This window comes from Dasypus novemcinctus, chromosome 2 (genome assembly GCF_030445035.2).
Source record: "Dasypus novemcinctus isolate mDasNov1 chromosome 2, mDasNov1.1.hap2, whole genome shotgun sequence".
NCBI classification, from domain to species: Eukaryota; Metazoa; Chordata; class Mammalia; order Cingulata; family Dasypodidae; genus Dasypus; species Dasypus novemcinctus.
Genome location: NC_080674.1, coordinates 181,556,510 through 181,578,296, shown reverse-complemented (window position 1 = coordinate 181,578,296; position 21,787 = coordinate 181,556,510). Strand labels below are relative to the sequence as shown.

The 21,787-nt window shown below is 38.7% G+C and overlaps 1 protein-coding gene across 3 annotated transcripts in view; it reads right to left on the bottom strand.

Moving 5' to 3' along the window:
* RANBP17 (RAN binding protein 17) overlaps positions 1-21,787 on the bottom strand; it is a 390,979-nt gene that overhangs the window by 301,137 nt on the left and 68,055 nt on the right. For all 3 annotated transcript variants that reach the window (XM_071211021.1, XM_058282154.2, XM_058282162.2), the window contains one exon: positions 3,888-3,993. In XM_071211021.1, coding sequence (XP_071067122.1) covers positions 3,888-3,993 — 106 coding nt within the window. The remainder of the gene's footprint in view (positions 1-3,887; positions 3,994-21,787) is intronic.

The following is a 21,787-nucleotide window of genomic DNA, read 5'->3' as shown; positions in this document are numbered from 1 at the left end:
ATCCAGGTTAAAACACAAAATAAATCTTATTTCAAGTTATGTACATGTGCTGCTTGAAGAAAAGAAATGAGTTTTTTCTACTTAGAAAACATATATTCTTTTTTTCTTTTAAGGAGGTACTGGGGAATGATCCCAAAATCTTGTACATGGGAAGGAGGCACTCAATCATTAAGCTACATCTGCTCCCCAGTGAGAGCCGGTGTTTTCACATGTTTGTTTTTAGGAGGTACCAGGGATTGAACCTGGGACCTTGTACATGGGAAGGAGATACCCAACCACATGATCTATATCCGCTCCCCTATATTCTCTTTTTGTTATTTCCTGTTATATATTTTCTCAGGAAAACAGTGCCAATGTGTTATTTCCCTACCTGATGATGGAAAACTTTACAAAAAATCAAACTATAGTAGAAAATATATTTAATTTCTACTTTATTAAATATGCAATGCTATATTAAGATAAAGTGCCTTGGAGTAGGTCTACTCGGATTTATTCTGACTGGGGCACACTGCGCTTCTTGGACATGTAAATTCATTTCTTGGGAAATGAAATGTTGGGAAATGAAAAGTTGGGAAATTTTAAGGTACTGTTTCCTCAAATACTTTGTCTGCCCTTTTCCCTTTTATTCTCCTTCTGGGATTCCCATGGCACACATGTTGCTGTGTTTCATGTTATCATTCAACTTCCTGAGTTCCTGCTCAATTTTTTCTATTATTTTCTCTGTTCTTCTCTCTCTCCTTTTTCAGCTGTTATGTCTTCTTTATTTTTTAACGTAAAATTCTTTTTTTTAAAAGATGTATTTTATTCCTCCCTTCCCTGCCCCCTCCCCCTGCCCTGCTGTTTTTGCTGTCTGTATCCATTCACTGTGTGATCTTCTGTATCTATTTTTCTTTTTGGTCTTCTCTTCTCATTTTTTTCTCCTCTAGGATTCACTGGGATCCGATCCGGGGGACCTCTGATGTGAAGAGAGGTTCCCTGTTAGCTGCCCACCTCAGTTTCTGGTTTCTGCTGTGCTTCACCTTGACTCTCCCCTTTGTCTCTCTTGTTGCATCATCTTGCTGCATGACTCATTTGCACAGGCATTGACTCACCGTGCGGACACTGGCTCCCATGCAGGCACACTTTCTCTTATACTTTTTCACCAGGAGGCCCCAGGGATCGAACCCAGGTCCTCCCATACGGTAGGTGGAAGCCCTATCACTTGATTCACATCTGCTTCCATGTTATGTCTTCTGTAACACTTACTCTTTCTTCCATCATTTCAAGTCTGCTGTAGTATGCCTATGATGTATTTTTTTTTAAGATTTATTTTATTTATTTATTCTCCCCCCACCCCTGTTGTTTGTACTCACTGTCCAGTCTCTGGGTCTGCTTGTCTTATTTTTTTTTTAGGAGGCACTGGGAACAGAATCCGGGACCTCCCATTTGGGAGGGAGGCACCCAACTGCTTGAGCCATATCCACTCCCTGCGTGTTCTGTGTCTTCTTCTTGTGTCTCCTCATTGCATCATCTCGTTGCATCAGATTGCTGTGCCAGCCTGTTGCATCAGCTCGCTGTCTTGCTCACCTTCTTTAGGAGGCACTGTAGACCAAACCTGGGGACCTCCCATGTGGTAGAGAAGCACACAAGTGCTTGAGCCACATCCACTTCCCTGACCTACTGTGTCTTTTATTCCCAAGAGTATTGTTTATTTTCTACTCAGGTTTTCAAATTCTTTGTGCTCACTCAGTGTCTTTTTTTTTTTTTTAAAGATTTATTTTTTATTTATTTCTCTCTCCTTCCCTGCCTCCCTCCCACCCCCACCCCCCATTGTCTGTTCTTTGTGCTCATTTCGCTGTGTGTTCTGTGCCCACTTATGTCAGTGGCACCCGGAATCCGTGTCTCATTTTGTTGCGTCATCTTGCTGCGCCAGCTCTCCATGTGTGACGCTATTCCTGGGCAGGCTGCACTTTTTTCACGCTGGGCGGCTCTCCTTATGGGCACACTCCTTGAGCATGGGGCTCCCCTATGTGGGGGACACCCCTGCGTTACACAGCACTCCTTGCACGCATCAGCACTGCACGTGAGCCAGCTCATCACACAGGTCAGGAGGCCCTGGGTTTGAACCGTGGACCTCCCATGTGGTAGGCAGATGCCATATACATTGGGCCAAATCCACTTCCCTACTCAGTGTCTTCTTGACGTCCTTTATGTCTTTACTCATATTTTCTTCTAACTCATTATTAATTTAATTTTGGAAATTTGTATGAATCTTAATTAGTTGTCTCAAATCCTGTGTCTCATCTGGGGCTTCCCCCTCCTCCACCCCAAGATGGCTTCCTTGTCTGCTTTGCTCATTGTGTTTTTTGCTTGTTGTTTGTGCTCACTGTCTGCTCATTTTTTCTGCTCACTGTCCGTTTTTTTTTTTTCTTTAGGAGGCACTAGGAACCAAACCTGGGGCCTCCCGTACAGGAGGTAGGTGCTCAATTGCTTGAGCTACATCTGCTCCTCATCTGGGACTTTGATATATTCCTTTGCTTATGCCATTTCTTCCATTTTCTTGCTGATGTCTAGGTTTCTGATTATGATGGTGAGCTTAGTCTGATGCTCAATTTCTCTGTCTTCCGTAAGGATTTAGTGCCGGGAGGCTATGTGTTACTGTGTTTCTTTGACTCTTGGTTCAACTGATGTAGGACTCTAAGACTGTCCCTGTTGGTTGCTCAAATCTGAGCTATAGATCCAGTAATGGGTTGCAGACCCACTTCTAAGGACCTTGGGGAGTAGGCTGTAAAGGCCAGAAAAAGCCTCTCTTATTTACTTTTCGTTTCCTCTCATGCACTTCCTTGATGGACCAGCAGATGGTACTCTTTTGCAGCCCTTTCAATTCAAAGCCTGGTCCCAGTGTGTTTGCTGCAAGAAGGATAGCAACATTGTGGCAGAGGATCCTGTCTGGAGGCAATTCAGAGCCTTGCAATTCAAACTTTCTCAGACGCTGTTCTCTAACCTTCACTGGCAGCTGCCTTCCTTTTCCTAGGTAAGAAAAAATTCTACTTGCCTGTGTCTTCAACAACCAGTCCTGTCAATAGGGTGGGTTGGATCTCAATGGTCTGGCGCCAGCTCCCAAGGCAGGAGTGGCATAGCCCCACCCTGCCTGGAAGTGCTCATGGGACACAGCAGACCAAATGTGCTGGCCAAAAGCTGATTTGGCCTTAGGCTGTATCCCTCTTTTTCCCATTTCGGGTGGTGGATCCCTGTGGCTGTCTGCAGCCACTGGCCTAAGGCTGGAGAATTCAAAACTGATTGTAGGATGAGGGAAGGGCCAGTGGCTGCAGCTGCAGCTGCCGAGATCTTTTCCCCCTGTGCCCTGCTCTCTTCTAGGTGGTGTCCAGCCTTCCCCTGGTGTTCTAAATCCGAGAACATTTATTTTCCAGGGTAATTCTCCTGTCCTATATTTTTCAGGGAGAGAAGAGAGTGCGATGTCTTTCTAATCCACCATCCAGTTGCTTCTTACTTAGGCTATGATCATTAGGTGAAAAATCTAGTCAAAAATCATAAACAAAGCCTGGGTTGGATAACTGATGATCCACTGCTTTTGTACCCAATGTATGCCATCCCTACAACACACCAATTTTTCATACTTTATCAGTCCCTTAGGAATAAAAAGCAACCTAAATTTATATCACGCTACATGCACAAATGTATTTTAACAACTGACACTAACACTTATTAGAAATTTGAACTTTTATAACCACTGAATCCCTTAGTGTTGGTTTTCTCATCAGCAAAAAAAGGAATGAACACCTTCCTTGAAAGGCAAGTACAAAATGCTTTAGCTCATAATACCAGCTAAAAAACGAAATTACTTAACTGCTTAGTCAATTTCTGTAAATTACATAACCATTACTTACCGACAGGATAATTCTCCATCCATAGCATCATGTTCATCTGTACTGGTATATGTTAATCTTCCTCCTACAACTGTACCAACTAAGTATACCAGCCATGCAAGACGTCCTAATATACAACAAAAAAGAAAAAACTTTAAGAAGTATTGATAGAAACAAAGTTTATTTTTCAGAAAACTCCAAAATGATCCCATCTTCCAAATAAGTGATAAACTATCACAAACTAAGCTCATGGCAGATAAGAATGGAGCATTGGATTTCATTTATCAAGCCAGTATTACAGTGGAAATGACAAAGATTTTAAAGCTAGATAAAGCCATACTTGAATGCTGGCTCTACCAATTATCTGTGATCATACATAAGTTATATAAACTCTTTAAGTATTAAGTGTTTTCATTTACAAAATGGAGAAAATATTATCTACCCATAAAGACTAATAAAATTATAACTTGATAAAATACCAAACACATTATCTAGAACAAGGGCTGATATTAAGTCCGAGTATGATCCAATGACTAGTGTCTTTTCTGAATGGTTGATGCCATGATAGGACCAGTGTGATCACTTCAAATATTGCCCCTGCTTGGAATATAATAGACGCTAATAAATTTATTCCCTTTGTATTGTCACGCATGATTTTTTATAAGCCAGGATTTTCACTATACAACTCAAACTGTTAAACAACAGAGTTAACTTCATGGCCAATAATAGCAAAGGGGTTAAACTCATTTTACAACAGTGGCACAAGTGGTAAGGGCTACAGTTTTCACAAATCTTATTAGGACAGTCAAAACTGACCAGTTTAGAAATGGAGACATTAACTGAATTATTTTTGTTTAAGGCATATTATTTTACCTCTCTGGATTCATTAATCTAGGTATCAGATTCCCCCAAATTTTTAAGACCTTTCTAAATAAATAACATGTCAATTACCTTGCTAAAAACAGATTTGTACTATTCTTGGGGACTGATCTTTTCCAGATGAGCAGGCTATTTCATAATACTAAAATCAATTGTGTTTCAGTATTGAGAAACCTTTTCAAGTGAACTTAATGCTTTTAAAAAGGTGTTGAATTGAACAGTCATGAAAGATGCTTGTGTTTTTAGAAGACTTAAAAAGAATAAATAAATGTAGAAAAAGAACATTCTTCTATTTTTCTGAAGATAGTCACAGTCATTGTTATGTAACAACTAATGAACAACTCCCTCATAACTTCTGGGGTATAGATCTTAGCCTATTGAGGCAGCAATTTACTGTAAATGAGAAATATGATCTGGCAAATATCTGCATCCCTCATTCTATCACAAAGCAAGAATGTGTAAATCAGAATGGACCAATAATGCAGTCTTAAACATTAGCAATGTTTAACAATTTAAATAGAACAGGAATACTAATTTGATCAAGTAATCCATCATAAAACAAACTCAAGTTTCAAGAAATTTATAATTAGTGAAAAACAGAACAGAAAAAAAGTCCTTATAGGAAACTGGAGGTATTTAGAAAGTTATTTTAAGTACCTGAAAAGTATTTTATGAACAAGATAAAAGTTGAGAACATTAACACTCTCCCCTGATGACCCTGCTTTGCCTGTGGGCCCTCTCAAGTGGTAGCTGCTTTCCCTTCCACACCTCTTGTATGGTGAGCCTTGAACATGGAGTAGGTGTTCTTCATTTTCCTCATTTCCCCTTCGAGAATATTCTGTCTTCTCCATCACAAAAGCACTTAGATTTACTTCTTATGTCATCAAACTATTTTACCTCTCCTTTTTGCAATTATCTATTCTCCCTCGGTTATTTCATTTTTTGAAGACATTAGCTCCTGCCTCACCATTACTCTTTTCAACACTATTTCTATCACAATCATTACTGATTTCAATATCTACAAAGATGAATATTCCATCTAACACAATTCTTTGTTCTATTGGGAAACTTCTATCCATCAACCTACCACTTAAAAAAACCAGCTTTACTGATATGTAATTTACATACCATTTAATACACCCATTCAAAGTATACAATTCAATGATTTTTAGTAAATTCCCAGAGTTGTGCAACTATCATCACAATTTAACATTTTTATCCCCCTTAAAAGAAATGCCATGTCACAGGCAGTAACTCTGTAGCCCATCTTCACAACCTTAAGCAATCACTAGCCTCATCTCCTTTGTCTCTCTCTAGATTTTCCCACTCTGGATGTTCCATATGAATGGAATCATACAATATGCAGTCTTTGTGACTGGCTTCTTTCACTTAGCATTATGTTTTCAAGTTTATCCATGATGTAGCATGAATCAGGATTTCATTCCTTTTAACAACCAAATAACATTGCATTACTTGGATATATCACATTTTATTTATTCTTCATCTATAGATGGGTATTTGGGTTGTTTTCACTTTTTGGCTATTATAAATAATGAAGCCATCAACATTCATATGGGCTTATTTTTCATTTCTCTTAGGTATACTTATGAGAGGAATTGCTGGGTCATATGGCAACTCTATGACAGGGGTTCTTTTTTTTTTAAATAATAGATTTTACTCCCCTTCCTGTGCGCCCTGCTGTTTTTGCTGTCTGTATCCATTTACTCTGTGACCTTCTGTATCTATTCCTCTTTTTGTCTTCTCTTCTTGTCTTTCTCCTCTGGGGTTCACTGGGATTCGATCCTGGGGACCTCTGATGTGGAGAGAAGTTCCCTGTCACTTGCGCTACCTCAGTTCCTGGTTTCTGCTGTGCTTCCCCTTGACTCTCCCCTTCATCTCTTTTGTTGCATCATCTTGCTGCGTGACTCACTTGCATGGGCACAGCTCACCATGGGGGCATTTGGCTCACTCTGTGGGCACTGGCTCGCTGCATGGGCACTCAGCTCGCCACACAGGTATGCTTTTCTTTTTCTTTTTTACCAGGAGGCCCCAGGGATCGAACCCGGGTCCTCCCATATGGTAGGTGAAAGCCCTATCATTTGAGCCACATCCACTTCCCCTATGACAGTGGTTCTTAACAAGGGGTCTGTGAACTTGAACCTAAATTTAAAAAAAAAATTCTTATGGGGACATGTTGGTGCAGGTATGATATATTTATTAAATAATACACAGTATAGTGTGGATTTAGTAAGGGGTCCATGGTTTTCACCTGACTGGCAAAGGGGACCATGGAACAAAAAAGGTTAAATATTTTGAGGAACTACCAAACTCTTTCAAAGTGGCTACACAATTTTACACTACCACTGCAATGAATGAAGCTTCCAATATCCTGTCTCTGTGTTTTCTTATAGCCATTATGGATGTGAAGTGGTAACAACTTACTGTAACTTTGATTTGCATTTCCCTAATGACTAATAATGTTATCTTTTCATACGCTTATCAGATGTATGACTTGCAAATATTTTTTCCCATTAGGTGTGCTGTCTTTTCACTTTCTTGGTGGTATCATTTGCTGCACAGAATTTTTAAATTTTATGTAGTCCAATTTATCTAATTTTTCTTTTCTCACTTTTGTTTTTGGTGTGGTATCTAAGAAACTATTACCTAATTCAAAGTCATGAATGTTTACTCCTCTGCTATCTTTTACAAGTTTTATGGGTTTAATGCTTACTTTTAGGTCTATATTTGATTTTGACTTAATTTGCATGTATGGTGTAAGGTAAGGGCCCAACTTTTTTTTTTTGCACGAGGATATCCAGTTGTCCCAGCACCATTTGCTGAGAAGACTCTTCTTTCCCCAATTAATTGTCTTGATACCCTTGTCAAAAATCAGTTTACTATAAATGTGAGATTTTATATCTGGACTCTAAAGTCTATTTCATTGAACTGCATGTCTACTTTTATATCAGTACTACACAGTATTGATTATTTTTGTTTGAAATCAGGAAGTGTGAGTCTTCCAATTTGGTTTTTTTCAAGACTGTCCCTTGATTTTCCACATGAATTTTAGGATCAGAATGTGAATTTCTGCAAAAAAAAAAAAAAAGCCAAATGGGATTTTCTAGTGATTGTGCTGTGTAGATAAATTTGGGACATTTTATTATTTTAACAATATTAAGTATTCTGATCCATGACCATGGAATGCCTTTCCATTTATCTAGATCTTTAATTTCTTTCAACAGTGTTTTACAGTTACAATACATGTCTTTCACTTTTCTTAATTTCATTTTCAGATTGTTCATTGCTTATATATAGAAATGCAACTGATTTCAGTAAATTGATCTTATATTGTGCTACTTGCTGATATCTTTTATTAGTCCTAATAGTTCTGGGGATCTATTACCTTTTCAAGCTCTTACTGCCTGTATATCTTCTCTATCCTCTTTACCTAGCTTGAATTCTATGAAAAATTATAATTTCTCCCTTGCATATACTTTCAACTCACTTTAACATACTCACCTCACAATACTGTAATTGTTTAAATCCAATTTCCCACCTACTCTTTGCCTGTACTCGCTCTGCTTAACATTAAGGAGAAAGATAAAACCATGATGACATATCTTACTTTGAATGCATCTACTCACTCAGATAGCTTATTCTATCTAAAATTTCAACACTTAAGTGGGAACTTATCTTTAAGATAGTTGATAGATGATAATCAATTCCTTCCCTCCATATAGGCACATGCCATCAAGAGGTGGAGTCTATTCTTCCAACTCCTTATAAATCTGAGCTGAACTGACTTTTTTAACCTCTAGATATGGTGGAAGTGAAACTTAGCAATTCTGGGACTAGCCTTCAAGAGTAATGAGGCCTCCTCCAATTTCTCAGAATATTTGCTCTGGGGAAGCCAGAGACAGTGTGCCCTGAGACCATCATACTGTTAGGCAGCTTGTGCTAGCCACATATTAGGTTGGTACAAAAGTAATTGCGGTTTTGCATTGTTGAAATTTGCCATTTGATATTGGAATACATTCTTAAACAGATGTGGTTATGTTATACATCATTTTAACGTGCACTTATAGCTTTATGTTTTTTTGCTAATGACTTATTACCTGCTGTTTATTTTATATTTATTTTATTTTTTAAAAATTTATCTCCCCTCCCCCGCCTCCCGCCCCAGTTGTCTGTTCTGTGTCCATTTGCTGCGTGTTTGTCTTTGTCCGCTTCCTTTGTTGTCAGTGGCATGGGAATCTGTGTTTCTTTTTGTTGCGTCATCTTGTTGTGTGAGCTCTCCATGTGTGCAGCGCCATCCCTGGGCAGGCTGCACTTTCTTTCACGGTGGGCGGCTCTCCTTACAGGGCGCACTCCTTGTGCGTGGAGCTCCCCTACATGGGACATCCTTGTGTGGCACAGCACTCCTTGCGCACATCAGCACTGCGCATGGGCCAGCTCCACACAGGTCAAGGAGGCCCAGGATTTGAACCGTAGACCTCACATGTGGTAGACAGACGCCCTATCCACTTGGCCAGGTCTGCTTCCCTATATTTATTTTAGATTATGGAAATAACGCTAGACAAAAAGCAAATTCGAGTGATTTTCTTATTAGAGTTGAAAATGGATTGTAAAGTAGCAGAGACAAGTCACAACATGAACTACACATTTGGCCCAGGAACTGCAGACAAACGTACAATGCAGTGGTGGTTCAAGAAGTTTTGCAAAGGAGACAAGAGCCTTGAAGGAGAGGAGCATAGCGGCCAGCCACTGGAAGTTGACAATGACCGATTTAGCGCAATCATAGAAGCTGATCCTCTTAAACTGAGAGGCTGCCGAAGAACTCAATGTCGACCATTCTACAGTGTTTCAACATTTGAAGCAAATTGGAAAGGTGAAAAACCTCGATAAGTGCGTGCCTCATGAGCTCACCGAAAATCAAAAAAAACATCATTTTGGAGTGTCATCCTCTCTTATTCTACACCACAAACCTTTTCTCGATCAGATTGTGACACACAATGAAAAGTGGATTTTTACGATAACCAGCGACAACCAGCTAAGTGTTTGAACCAAGAAGCAGCTTCAAAGCACTTCCCAAAGCCAAACTTATGCCACAAAAAGGTCATGGTCACTATTTGGTAGTCTGCTGCCAGTCTGATCCACTACAGCTTTCTGAAACCCAGCGAAACCATTACATCTGAGAAGTATGCTCAGCAAATCAATGATATGCACTGAAAACTGCAACACCTGCAGCCAGCATTGGTCAACAGAAAGGGCCCAATTCTTTTCCATGACAATGCCAAACCGCATTTTGCACAACCAACACTTCAAAAGCTAAACTAATTGAACTACAAAGTTTTGCCTCATATGTCATATTCACCTCACCTCTCGCCAACTGACTTCCACTTCTTCAAGCATCTCAACAACTTTTTGCCGGAAAAATATTTCCACAATCATCAGGATGCAGAAAATGCTTTCCAAGAGTTCACTGAATCCCAAAGCATGGATTTTTATGCTACAGGAATAAACAAACTTATTTATTGGCAAAAATGTGTTAATGGTTCCTATTTTAATTAATAAAGATGTGTTTGAGCCTAGTTATAATGATTTAAAATTCACAGTCCAAAACCGCAATTCCTTTTGCACCAACCTAATAGAAAGACTACAGGAAAGAGAGATGCCCAACTAGTCCCTATGCTCCAAGCATTCCACCACAGATAGTAGACTTGAAAGTAAAGAGATATTCTGATGAGTTCAGCCCCAGCTGTCATCTGATTATAATAAATGAAAGATCCCAAGGGAGAACCATTCAGTGGAAACTTTTCAAAACCTCAGAACATTGAGAGATAACGATAAAATGACTGTTGTCTTAAGCCACTACATTTTGGCAACAATTAACTGGAACAAAACCCACCAACATTTCCTACACCTCTTGCTGGCTTTATTTTTCTAATTTTAACGCTTAACATTTTCTAATATAATATATACTTACTGGTTTATCTTGCCTTGTTACCCATCTATTTGAATAGAATGTAAACTGCATGAGAGCAGGTACTTTTTCTGCAAGGTTCTCTACTCTAGAGCCTAAGACATGTACCACTATAGTAACATGGGTTACTAAATTAAGAAATCATTACATAGGAAATATAGTGTGATGCAAATAATATCAACATAAGCAGGAAATAAAAAAGCTTATATTATCAACTTCACAAAATTATTAAAATGTGGTCATTAGTGAAAATGAATATGAATTATATTTTCGACTTCTCAAAGCATAGGTAACACATACATAACACAAGATGCAATATTTCTCAGAATCTTATGGAGGTCATTATTAATAGACTATGCTCCAAATATGTATGTGCATATAAACTTATATAATAAATGTGAATATGAAACATGGCAAACAATTTTTAGTTAATGGAGTGTTGCCCTATGGGAATCACAAGTACAAAAAAATACCCTATTGGAAATCATTGCTTAAAATGAAAATGTTATTTAAGTATAAATGATTACCTTTTTATGTTTTATCAATTTAGATGCCCATTTTCTTAAAGTAAGTTTTACAATTACAAGTAATAATAGCAAACATTTATATAGTGCTTACTATGTACTAAGTACTACTGCAAGCATTTTATTTATTATATAAACCTTTATTCATTTAATTGTCACAAATCCCTATATAAAAGTGCAGAGCCATGATTCAAATTTAGGTAATGTAGTTGAAGTCCATTCTCATATCTTTATGTTACATTTCAAAAGAGGGAATTCTCAAATGACACAGTAATCAATTAGCTGGACAGACCATGATGATCCAGCAATCTCTCATGATCCAACCATCTCTTAAACGTTTATTTAACATATTTTGATTCCCAATCCTGAATTATTATCTAGCTATCTTCCAAATCCTAACTGCAGATGAAACTGCATATGTATGCTTTTGTGGTCACTTCTATGGTGTTTCACACTTTTGATTCCCAAAGCACCCATCAAAAAATAAGAACATGAGACACATGAAATGAATGTTGAATAGCTGAGTTTAAAAAAAAAAATAAGCTCACTTTGGAAGCTTATCATTAATGTAAACTAAAGGCATCAACTTACTAGCTCTTGATAAAGCCTATCTGAAAATAAAGAATTCATGCACTGTAATTTTCACATTTCTCTGTTGAAGAATCGATGTAAAAAATAATGGTGGCAGAATGAAAGGTACAATAATTGAAATAAAAAATACACTGGAATCTTACAATTGCAGAATTGAGGAGGTAGAAAAAAGACTGGTGAGAGTGAAGAAATGGCCTCTGAAAGTAAACATACAAAAGAACAGATAAAAGAATGGAAAAAATTGAACAAGGTCCCAGGGAACTAAACAATAGCAAGAGACATACAAATGCACATGTTAGGGTATGCCAGAAGGAGAAGAAAGGGAGAAGGAGCAGAAGGAATATTTGAAGAAATAATGGTAGAAAATTTCCCAAACATACTGAAGGAGATAGATATTGGTCTTAAGAAGCACAACATACTCCCATCCGAATAAATCCAAATAGATCAACTCCGAGAGACATACTAATCAGAATGTCAAATGTCAAAGTCAAAGAATTCTGAAAGCAGCAAGAGAAAAGAAAAGGGGACATGGCTGTGGCTCAAGCAATTCAGATCTTGCTTAATTATGGAAGACCTGGGTTTGATGCCCGGGACCTCCTGGGTTTGATGCCCAGGTCCTCCTGGTTAAAAGAAAAAAGAAAAAAGGCATCCCAGACTTGCAAGGAGAGGCACAAGGCCTCCATGTTGCACAGAGAGGCACAAGGCCCCTGCACAGCAAAGCAATGTACCAAAAAGACGATGCTGCAACCAAATAGAAGAGAAAAAAAAAAGTGAGAAAGGCAATACATAACATATAAGGGATACCCAATAAGATTAAGTGCCAATTTCTCATCAGAAACCATGAAGGTAAGGCAACAATGGTATGATATATTTAAGATACTGCAAGAGAAAAACTGCCAAACAAGAAACTTATTTATAACCAGCAAGATTATCTTTCAAAAATGAGGGTGAGTGTAGAATAGTCACAAATAAACAGAAACTGAGATAGTTTGTAACCAAGAGACCAGCTTTACAGGAAATACTAAAGGGTGTGCTGCAGTCTGAAAAGAAAAGGCAGGAGAGAGAGGCTTGGAAGAGAGTCTAGAAAAGAAGATTTTACCAGTAAAAGTAACTAGTCAGAGTAGCTATACTTATATTAGATGAAATAGGCTTTAAAAGACACAAGAGTAATCGCAATTTGAGGAGGAAGTCAGGAATAAAAAATTCCATTTACATTAACGACTAAAAGAATCAAATATTTATGAATAAATTTAACCAACATTGTAAAGCACTTGTATTCAGAAAACTAGAACTCATTGTTTGATTTTTTAAAGATTTTATTTATTTCTCTCCCTTTCCCCCCACCCCAGTGGTCTGCTGTGTTCATTCGCTGTGTGTTCTTCTGTGCCTGCTTGTATTCTTATCAGTGGCACTGGAAATCTGTGTCTCTTTTGTCACGTCATCTTGCTGCATCAGCTCTCCGTGTGTGCGGTGCTACTCCTGGGCAGGCTGTACTTTTTTGCGCTGGGCGACTCACCTTATGGGGCACACGCCTTGCGTGTGGGGCTCCCCTATGTGGGGGCACCCCTGCATGGCACAGCACTCCTTGTGCACATCAGCACTGCACGTGGGCCAGCTCACCACACAGGTCAGAAGGCCCTGGGTTTGGACCCTGGACCTCCCATGTGGTAGGCAGACGCTCTATCTATTGAGCCAAATCTGCTTCCCTACAACTCATTGTTAAAAGAAATCAAACAAGACCTAAGTAATTGGAAGAACATTCCATGCTCATGGATTGGAAGACTAAATATCATTAAGGGAAACAGATGTGGCTCAAGCAATTGGGCTCCTGTCTACCATATGGGAGGTCCATGGTTCAATTCCCAGGGCCTTCTGGTGGAGGCAAGCTGGCCCATGCAGAGAGGTGGCCCATGCAGAGTGCTGGTCTACATGGAGGGATGGCCTGCGCGGATAGCTGGTGAAGCAAGATGACATGATAAGGAAAAAAAGAGACACAGAGGAGAGAAAATAAGAGACACAGCAGACGAGGGAGCTGAGGTGAAGCAAGAGATTGAGCACCTCTCTCCAACTTTGGAAGGTCCCAGGATCAGTTCCCAGTGCTGCCTAAAGAGAAGACAAACAGACATGAAGAACACACAGAGAACTGACACAGAGAGCTGACAGCAAGCACAAAACAATGAGGGGTGGGGAAACAAATAAATAAGTAAATCTTTTATAAATAAATAAATACCACTACCCAACCTCATACACAAATTCAATGCAATCCTGATAAAAATTTCACCAGCATTTTAAAAAGTAAATGGAAAACACAATTATCAACTTTATTTGGAATGGTAGGGGTCCTTCAGCCAGAAACATCTTAAAAAGGAAAAGCAAGGTTGGAGTACTTTTGCTTCTGGACTTTAAATCATATTATCTAGCTACAGTGGTAAAAGCAGCATGGTACTGGAATAAAGAAAGACATATAAACCAGTGGAACTGAACTGATGGTTCAGAAACAGACTCTCCCATCTATGGCCAAGTGATTTTTTGACAAGTCTGTCAAACCCATCCAGGTCGGACAGAACAGTCCATTCAACAAATGGTGCTGGGAAAACTGGATATCCAGTGAGCCAAAAGAAGGAAAGAGGACCCCTATCTCACACCTTATATAAAAATTAACTCAAAGTAGATTTAAAAAACTATATATATAAGCAAGAATCATAGAGCTTCTAGAAGAAAATGTAAGAAAACATCTTCAAGACCTGGTGGTAGGTGGTGAATTGTTAAAGGAGATACGAGGAGGACTGAGATGGACTACTGATGTTTAATGTATGTAGAAGTTTTAATTAACTTTACTATAAAAATGTGGAAATGGATAGAGCTGATGGTAACACATTATAGTAAGTAACGACTGGTTTAAAAATGGTGGAAGTATAATTTCATTATCAAGACACAGCCTGGGTTCAAATTGCTGCTCCTACTTACTAGGCAAGTTATATAACTTTTGTTGGCTTTAATTTCTTCATGTATAAAATTAAGTATGGCTTATAAATTGTGACAACCATTAAATGGTATTTTGTATGAAAAGAACTCACAATAATGCCAATTGCAAAGTAGGTGCTCAGCAAATTTTGGCTATTGTTACTATTATGTAACATTTAGTATATATTTCTTCTGAGCTACATTTTAGAAGTTGATCAAGGAAAATTAAGTCACACAATACTAAAAATGTTTAAGTCCTTACCTCTCTACCAGAAAGTCTTGTTACAATTAAGGCTATTTAATAGTAGGCATATATAATTTTTTAATGTTCTTTGTGAAACAAACAAAACCCTTCAAACTGAAAAGCAAAAATCTTCCATAAAAGACATTCAGAAAAATATGAGCTGAGTACCTACTATGTGTCATGTCCTGCATTAGGAACATATAACTAAATATGCATATGTATGCAGAGGTAGGAAGAGAGACACCCTGTGTCAAAGAAATTCAGACTACTGGGGGAGAGAGACAAGGAATAAAGTCAAAAGATTTTTACAATGCATCATGATAAGTATCATTGTCTAATAATAGAAAAGCTAAGTACGTAAAATATAGGACATGAATTTCTCACATTTAAAATTTTTTATACTTTAATTCAGATTATTCTATGACTGTGAAATTCAGCCTTTTATAGCAAAGAATACCATGCAATGAAAACATGATCAATTGTGAGCATTTTTTCCTGACATTATGGTAAATTTTGAAGGGAAGTTTATTCACTTAGAGAAAATAGAATGTATATTTATTCTTTCCTTGTTTTGGAAAGTAATGATTTCTGTTCTATTGTAAGAGATACAGAAAAGCATTGATTTCTTAATCCATAGAAGTTTAATAGAAGTCAGGTTGGAAATGAAGAATGAATTATAAAGGTGTTATTACACTGTCAAATTCAATTTTCAAATTTTTCTGAGATGTGATACTTCTCACAACCTTAAACCTTTCCCTAAATCACAACAATTATAGACTGACAGTCTTTGAAATAAACATTGTTACTTTGGTTACAGAAGTACATCCACAAAGTTAAAAACACACACACACACACACACCTAAATCCATAAATCTAAATGGCATTTAGGAAAAAAACCCAATGCGTGAATTTCGTACCTATATTTTAAAAAATCTCATTTTATAATAAGACTAAATTTCCATTATAATTTTCCATTTTTCTACTTACCTTGAAATGTTTAGGACATTTGTTTTAGCAGCTGTTCAAGCACAGAAATTTTTTCCTTAACAAAGTAAGTATTGCTATAATAATCTGTAATTATGGTTTATAATTGCAACAATCCCAAATAAATTAGTCATTACCATAGATCCCAAGTAATCGTTAACTACTGTTAATGACCTATTTCTTAGGGATTATTGTTTTCGTAAACCAAGACCATATCACAACAAATACGGAAGAGCAAGATAATATAAAACAAATGAGATCATAATAATAAACTTATTTCATAACATTAAAAGCCATTAAGCATCTAAATTAAAGCACACGTAACGAGGGCATATAATTTTCTTTGTTCAACATTATCTGAAGTGTTTAGTCTGCACAAAAGAAACTGAATACTACCACACACAGTAGTACAAACTAAAGCCAGTTAGGCGTTTTTCATATAATAAAACAATCATTTTTTAACAGACCACATATCTCTTTAAGGCAAACAGATTCTTCCTTTCCACTGATTTTTGGACTAGAAGAAAGGAAACAAATATTTATTAACAGCCTTCCATATGACAGGTATTATATTAGAAACTTTGTAATATCATTTTCCTCAAACTACATAGTATATCCAACTATGAAAAAAAACACAACTCCTTAATTTTATGTTAATCAAGAATCAGGTCTGACTCACTTTACTCAATACCTATTTAATATCACAGAATATTATATTTCAGTTAATCCCATTACAAATATCTTGGAATCTCTATAATTTCAATCAAACCCTTTAGAAGGAAAACAGGTTTTTCTTTTATTATACAGCTAAGTCTCTTTATGTAATACTTGATACATATGAAAAAATATATGCAATGTATATAAAAATTAAGCATAATAAAACAAACACCTGTGAACCCCCATCCAAATTTAGCATCAACGCATTACCAATACTGTCACACCTACCTTCAGACTCTCCTTTAGCTCATTCCCCTCCCTCCCACCTAGAGGTAACCATGATCCTATATGTGGTGTTTACTATATTTTTGACATTTTTTAAAAAGTTTTAACACAAGTATTCCTGAATAATATATTTTTAGTTTAACTTGTTTTTAACCTTTATCGAAAGTTTCACAGGATAGTTTCCTAAGAACTACCTTTTTCACTAATCACCTTATTTCTAAGATTCATCCTTGTTAATATATCTGTAGTTCATACATTTTTATTGCTATGTAATATTCCACTGTAAGAATATATTATGAACTGTTTGTCCACTTTCAGGCCAATAGGCATTTGAGCTGTTTTCACTTTTTACCATTATAAACAATGTTATTATGAACATTCTTGCACCTCTGTTGTAAAAGAGGTCTTTTAGAGGACATAGCTTCTTACTCCCATAAGATTGGCAGCTATGAGAAAAACAGAAGAATACAAATGCTGGAGAGGATGTGAAGAAAGGGGAACACTCATCACTGCTGGTGGGAATGCAGAAGGATTCAACCATTCTGGAGGACAGTTTGGCGGTTTCTCAAAAAACTAACCATAGATTTGCCATATGACCCAGCAATACCACTGCTGGGTATATACCCATCAGATCTGAAAACAAGGACACAAACCGATATATGTACACCAATGTTCATAGCAGCATTGTTCACTATCGCCAAAAGTTGGAATCAACCCAAATGCCCATCAACAGATGAGTGGATCAATAAAATGTGGTATATACACACAATGGAATACTACTCGGCTGTAAGAATACACTACAAACACACGTGATAACATGGATGAATCTTGAGAATCTTACGTTGAGTGAAGCAACCCAGGCATTGAAGGACAAATACTACATGACCTCAATGATATGAAATAAGAAAGCTGCCTCAGAGAGCTAGAGACTGAATGATAGGCTTACAGGAAATCGGGGGGTGGAGGAAGGATGTGAGCCGACGTTTGCAGGGGTGGAATTTATAATGAGCTGGCGGTAAGTATGAACACAAAGAAGAGATAAAATGGGGGCAAGGGGTTGCCTTTGGGGCTATGCGGGTTTGAGGGGGGCTGGGGATGGGCGGATGGGTAATATTGCCCAAAAAGCGGGGGGAGGGAGGGGTAGCATACGAACATAGGAGAGTGTCAGGTGTTGGTTGAGAGTAAAATGCTGAGAAAAATCGTATCAAAATATAATTAAGAGGGTTACTTGCTTAGGATGCTCGGAGGGGATGGTCTGATGCGGGACGGGCTCCTGGGAAATGTCTGAATGCTCATTTTGCCAGAGTGGGTGGTACCATTGGGTAGAGACCCAAGTAGTGAGAGTGGGGGTGGACCCACATCCTGGGGAGGACTAATGCCATCAAATAGAGGGAACCGTATCTCTCGAGAGAAAGGGTGGCTCCCAGGGCATTGGGGCAGTTGAGCAAGTTGGACCCTGAACACTGTTGCAAGTGTCTCTGGACGTGGCTCCTCGGGAAATGGAGGTTGGCTGTCACTGTGGGCACCAAGGGGATGGGAAAATGGATGTTAAATGTGTGAAAGCAAAGTAAATGTGGGGTAAGAGAGGAGTTTCGCGAGAGTGCACAGGGATGGATATAAAACATGTAATATTACACCATAAACATATAGGGGATGACAGACTAATAATGTAAACCATAATGTAAAACATAGGATAACTAAAAATTTAGAAAACTGTATATACTAAAGTATGGACCACAATTTAAGTGCGGATGTTGCCTTGTTTGAAAGCTATTGTCTCAGAGTCTGTACATCACTTTAAGTAAATATGATATGAATAAGTTATAAGAATATCACTGTGGAAGGGAAAAGGTTCTATGGTGGATGTGTGGGAGTACTGTATATTATATATATGAATTGCTGTGGTCTAGGGCTCTTGTGAAGAGAAGTTCAATAATTAGGAAAAAAAAAAGAAAAAGAAAAAGATAGGATGTAGAATTTTTCCAAGACAACACGTATTCTGTACCTGACCTTTAAACCCATCGCCTTATCCCATTTTGCTAGTAAGGGATCCTGACATTATATTGGGCTTCAATTTTTGGGAGGTTTTGGATCACAGAGTGGTTCGGCAGTGGTGGCGGAGGAACACTGGTATAGGACACTATTGACAAGTGATATAGGGCTGACAGGGAGCTATACAGGGCATATGTCCAGGGTGCATGGTAATGTTTGGATATACTCATAGTGGCAACAATTAAAAACTAAAGCTGGGGGGTACTGGGTTCCTGGCCGGGGGTGCTCTGTCGTGGCCCCTAGGGGAGCAGCGGCAGTCCCCCAGGTGCAACGGTAAGGACCAGGAAGGAATGACGGTCCAACAGTGAGAGCATGATACTAATGACTATGCTTGTGAGCCTATATGCCTGAAATAAGAACAAGGCCTAGAGCAGCACTGTGCCTGGGAATTTCCTCCTAACAGCCTTCATGTTACTCAAATGTGGCCAGTCTCGAAGCCAAACTCAGTATGTAAATGCAATGCCTTCCCCCCAGCGTGGGACATGACACCCGGGGATGAGCCTCCCTGGCACCGAGGGATCACTACCAAGTACCAACTGATGATGCAACTGGAAAATGACCTTGAATTGAAGGTTCAATGCAGATCAGCAGAATATCACTGTCTACATATAATAACATGACTTTAAATTGCTGTTTGACCTAATGTAAGGGGGAAATGGAAAGGAGAAATTAGTTTATATGGCTACGAGTCTCTAAAAAAGAGTCTGGAGGCTTTCAGAAGGATTGCCCTTAAGCACAACTGAGCAGAGTCTAAGAGACAGATAAAGTAGATACAACCCCAGGTATTCGTTCCTTTGAGGGCTAATGAGACCCACGGGTTCTATGGTCATGGCAGATGGGGTTTACTGCCATGGCAGATGGCCCTTCTTTGGAGCCGGTGTTTCTGCGTGATGGAGCTGGACTCAGATGGGATCTCTTTGCACAAGACTTTCATGCTACTTTACTGGAATTGTAGTTGGTGTTGGGGTTTAAGATATATTTAGGGGATTTGAATCTCTGGACTGACAATATGATAGCCAGGCCCTGAGCCCCAACAGACTTCAGCTCCTACAATCTGATTTATTGGACTCACCTCACTCAGCTAAGATGGAGTTGAAGAAGGACAACCACCACACCATGGAGTCTAGAGGGCCTACAACTGAAAGCAAGAGGATTGCATCCAGTATCCATGTGGAATCTGAGCCTCCTCTTGACATAGAGGTGCAATGGACACAACCAATCCAAGGTCCACAGAGAAAAGGTGGCATTGGAGTGGGAAAAGTGGACATGGTGGCTGATGGGTATGGGGAATGGCAGGAAGAGATGAGAGGTGGAGGCGCCTTTGGGACTTAGAGTTGCCCTGGATGGTGCTTCAGGGGCAATCACCGGACATTGTAAATCTTCCCAGGGCCCACTGGATGGAATGGGGGAGAGTATGGGCCATGATGTAGACCATTGACCATGGGGTGCAGAGATTCCCAGAGATGTACTTACCAGGTGCAATGGATGAGTCATGATGATGGGAGTGAGGGTTGCTGGGGGGGGAGTGGTGGGGTGGGGGTGGTAGGGTTGAATGGGACCTCATATTTTTTTAATGTAGTATTTTTACAAAATCAATAAAAAATAAAAAAATAAAAAAAAATAGAGGACATAGCTAGTAGAAATGCCAGGTTATGGGTTTTCAAATGTGACAAGTTAAATGATAATACCCAATTGATTACCATTTTACAATTTATCCTCCTACCAGAAGTGTATAAGAATTCCCTTTGAGGCAAAATAGTTGAATAGAAATTTTTCTGAAGTGGAAATACAAATGGCCAAAGACACATGAAAAGATGTTGAACATCACTAGCTATTAAAGAGATGCAGATCAAAACCACAATGAGAGGGAGGCGGTTGAGGCTCAATCAGTTGGGCTCCCATCTACCATATGAGAGACCTTGGGTTCGTGTCCCAGGGCCTCCTTGTGGAGGCGGGCTCGCCCGCAGTTGCCACAGAGAGCCGGCTCAGCAAGGTGATGCAACAAAAAGGGAGACTGGCAAAAACACAGAGAGCAGACAGCGAACAAGTGGGGTGGGGGAAGGAGGATATATAAAAATAAATACACAGAAAAACGCATAGCGAATGGACACAGAAAGCTGACAGCAAGCAAAAAGCCACAAGGGGGGGACGGATTAAAAAAACTACAATGAGATATTATTTCATACCATACAGAATGGTTATTTAAAAAACCAACCAACCAGAAAACGGCAAGTGTTGGAGAGGATTTGAAGAAACGGGGACACTCCTTGACTGTGGGTGGGAGTGTAAAACAGTACAGCCTCTGTGGAAGATGATTTGGTGGTTCCTTGGGAAACTAAATATAGAACTGCCATAGGATCTGGCAATCCCGTTACTAGGAATATATTCAGAAGAATAGAAAGCAAGAATGTGAACAGATATTTGCATACTGATGTTCATAATGATATTATTCACAATTGCTAAAAGAATGGAAACAACCTAAGTGTCCATCAACTGATGAATGGATAAACAAGTGTGGTATTATTCCTATGATGGAATACTATTCAGCTGTAAAAAGAAATCAGTTGGGGAAGCACATTACAACATGGAGGAAACTTGAGGATATTATGTTAAGTGAAATAAGGTAGACAAAAAAGGACAGATATTGTACAGTCCCACTGATATGAACTAAATACAAAGAGTAGACTTAGAGAGTTCGACTATGAAGTGTGGGTTGTTGGGAGACAGAATATGGGTTGAGAAGGGGGAGATGATGCTG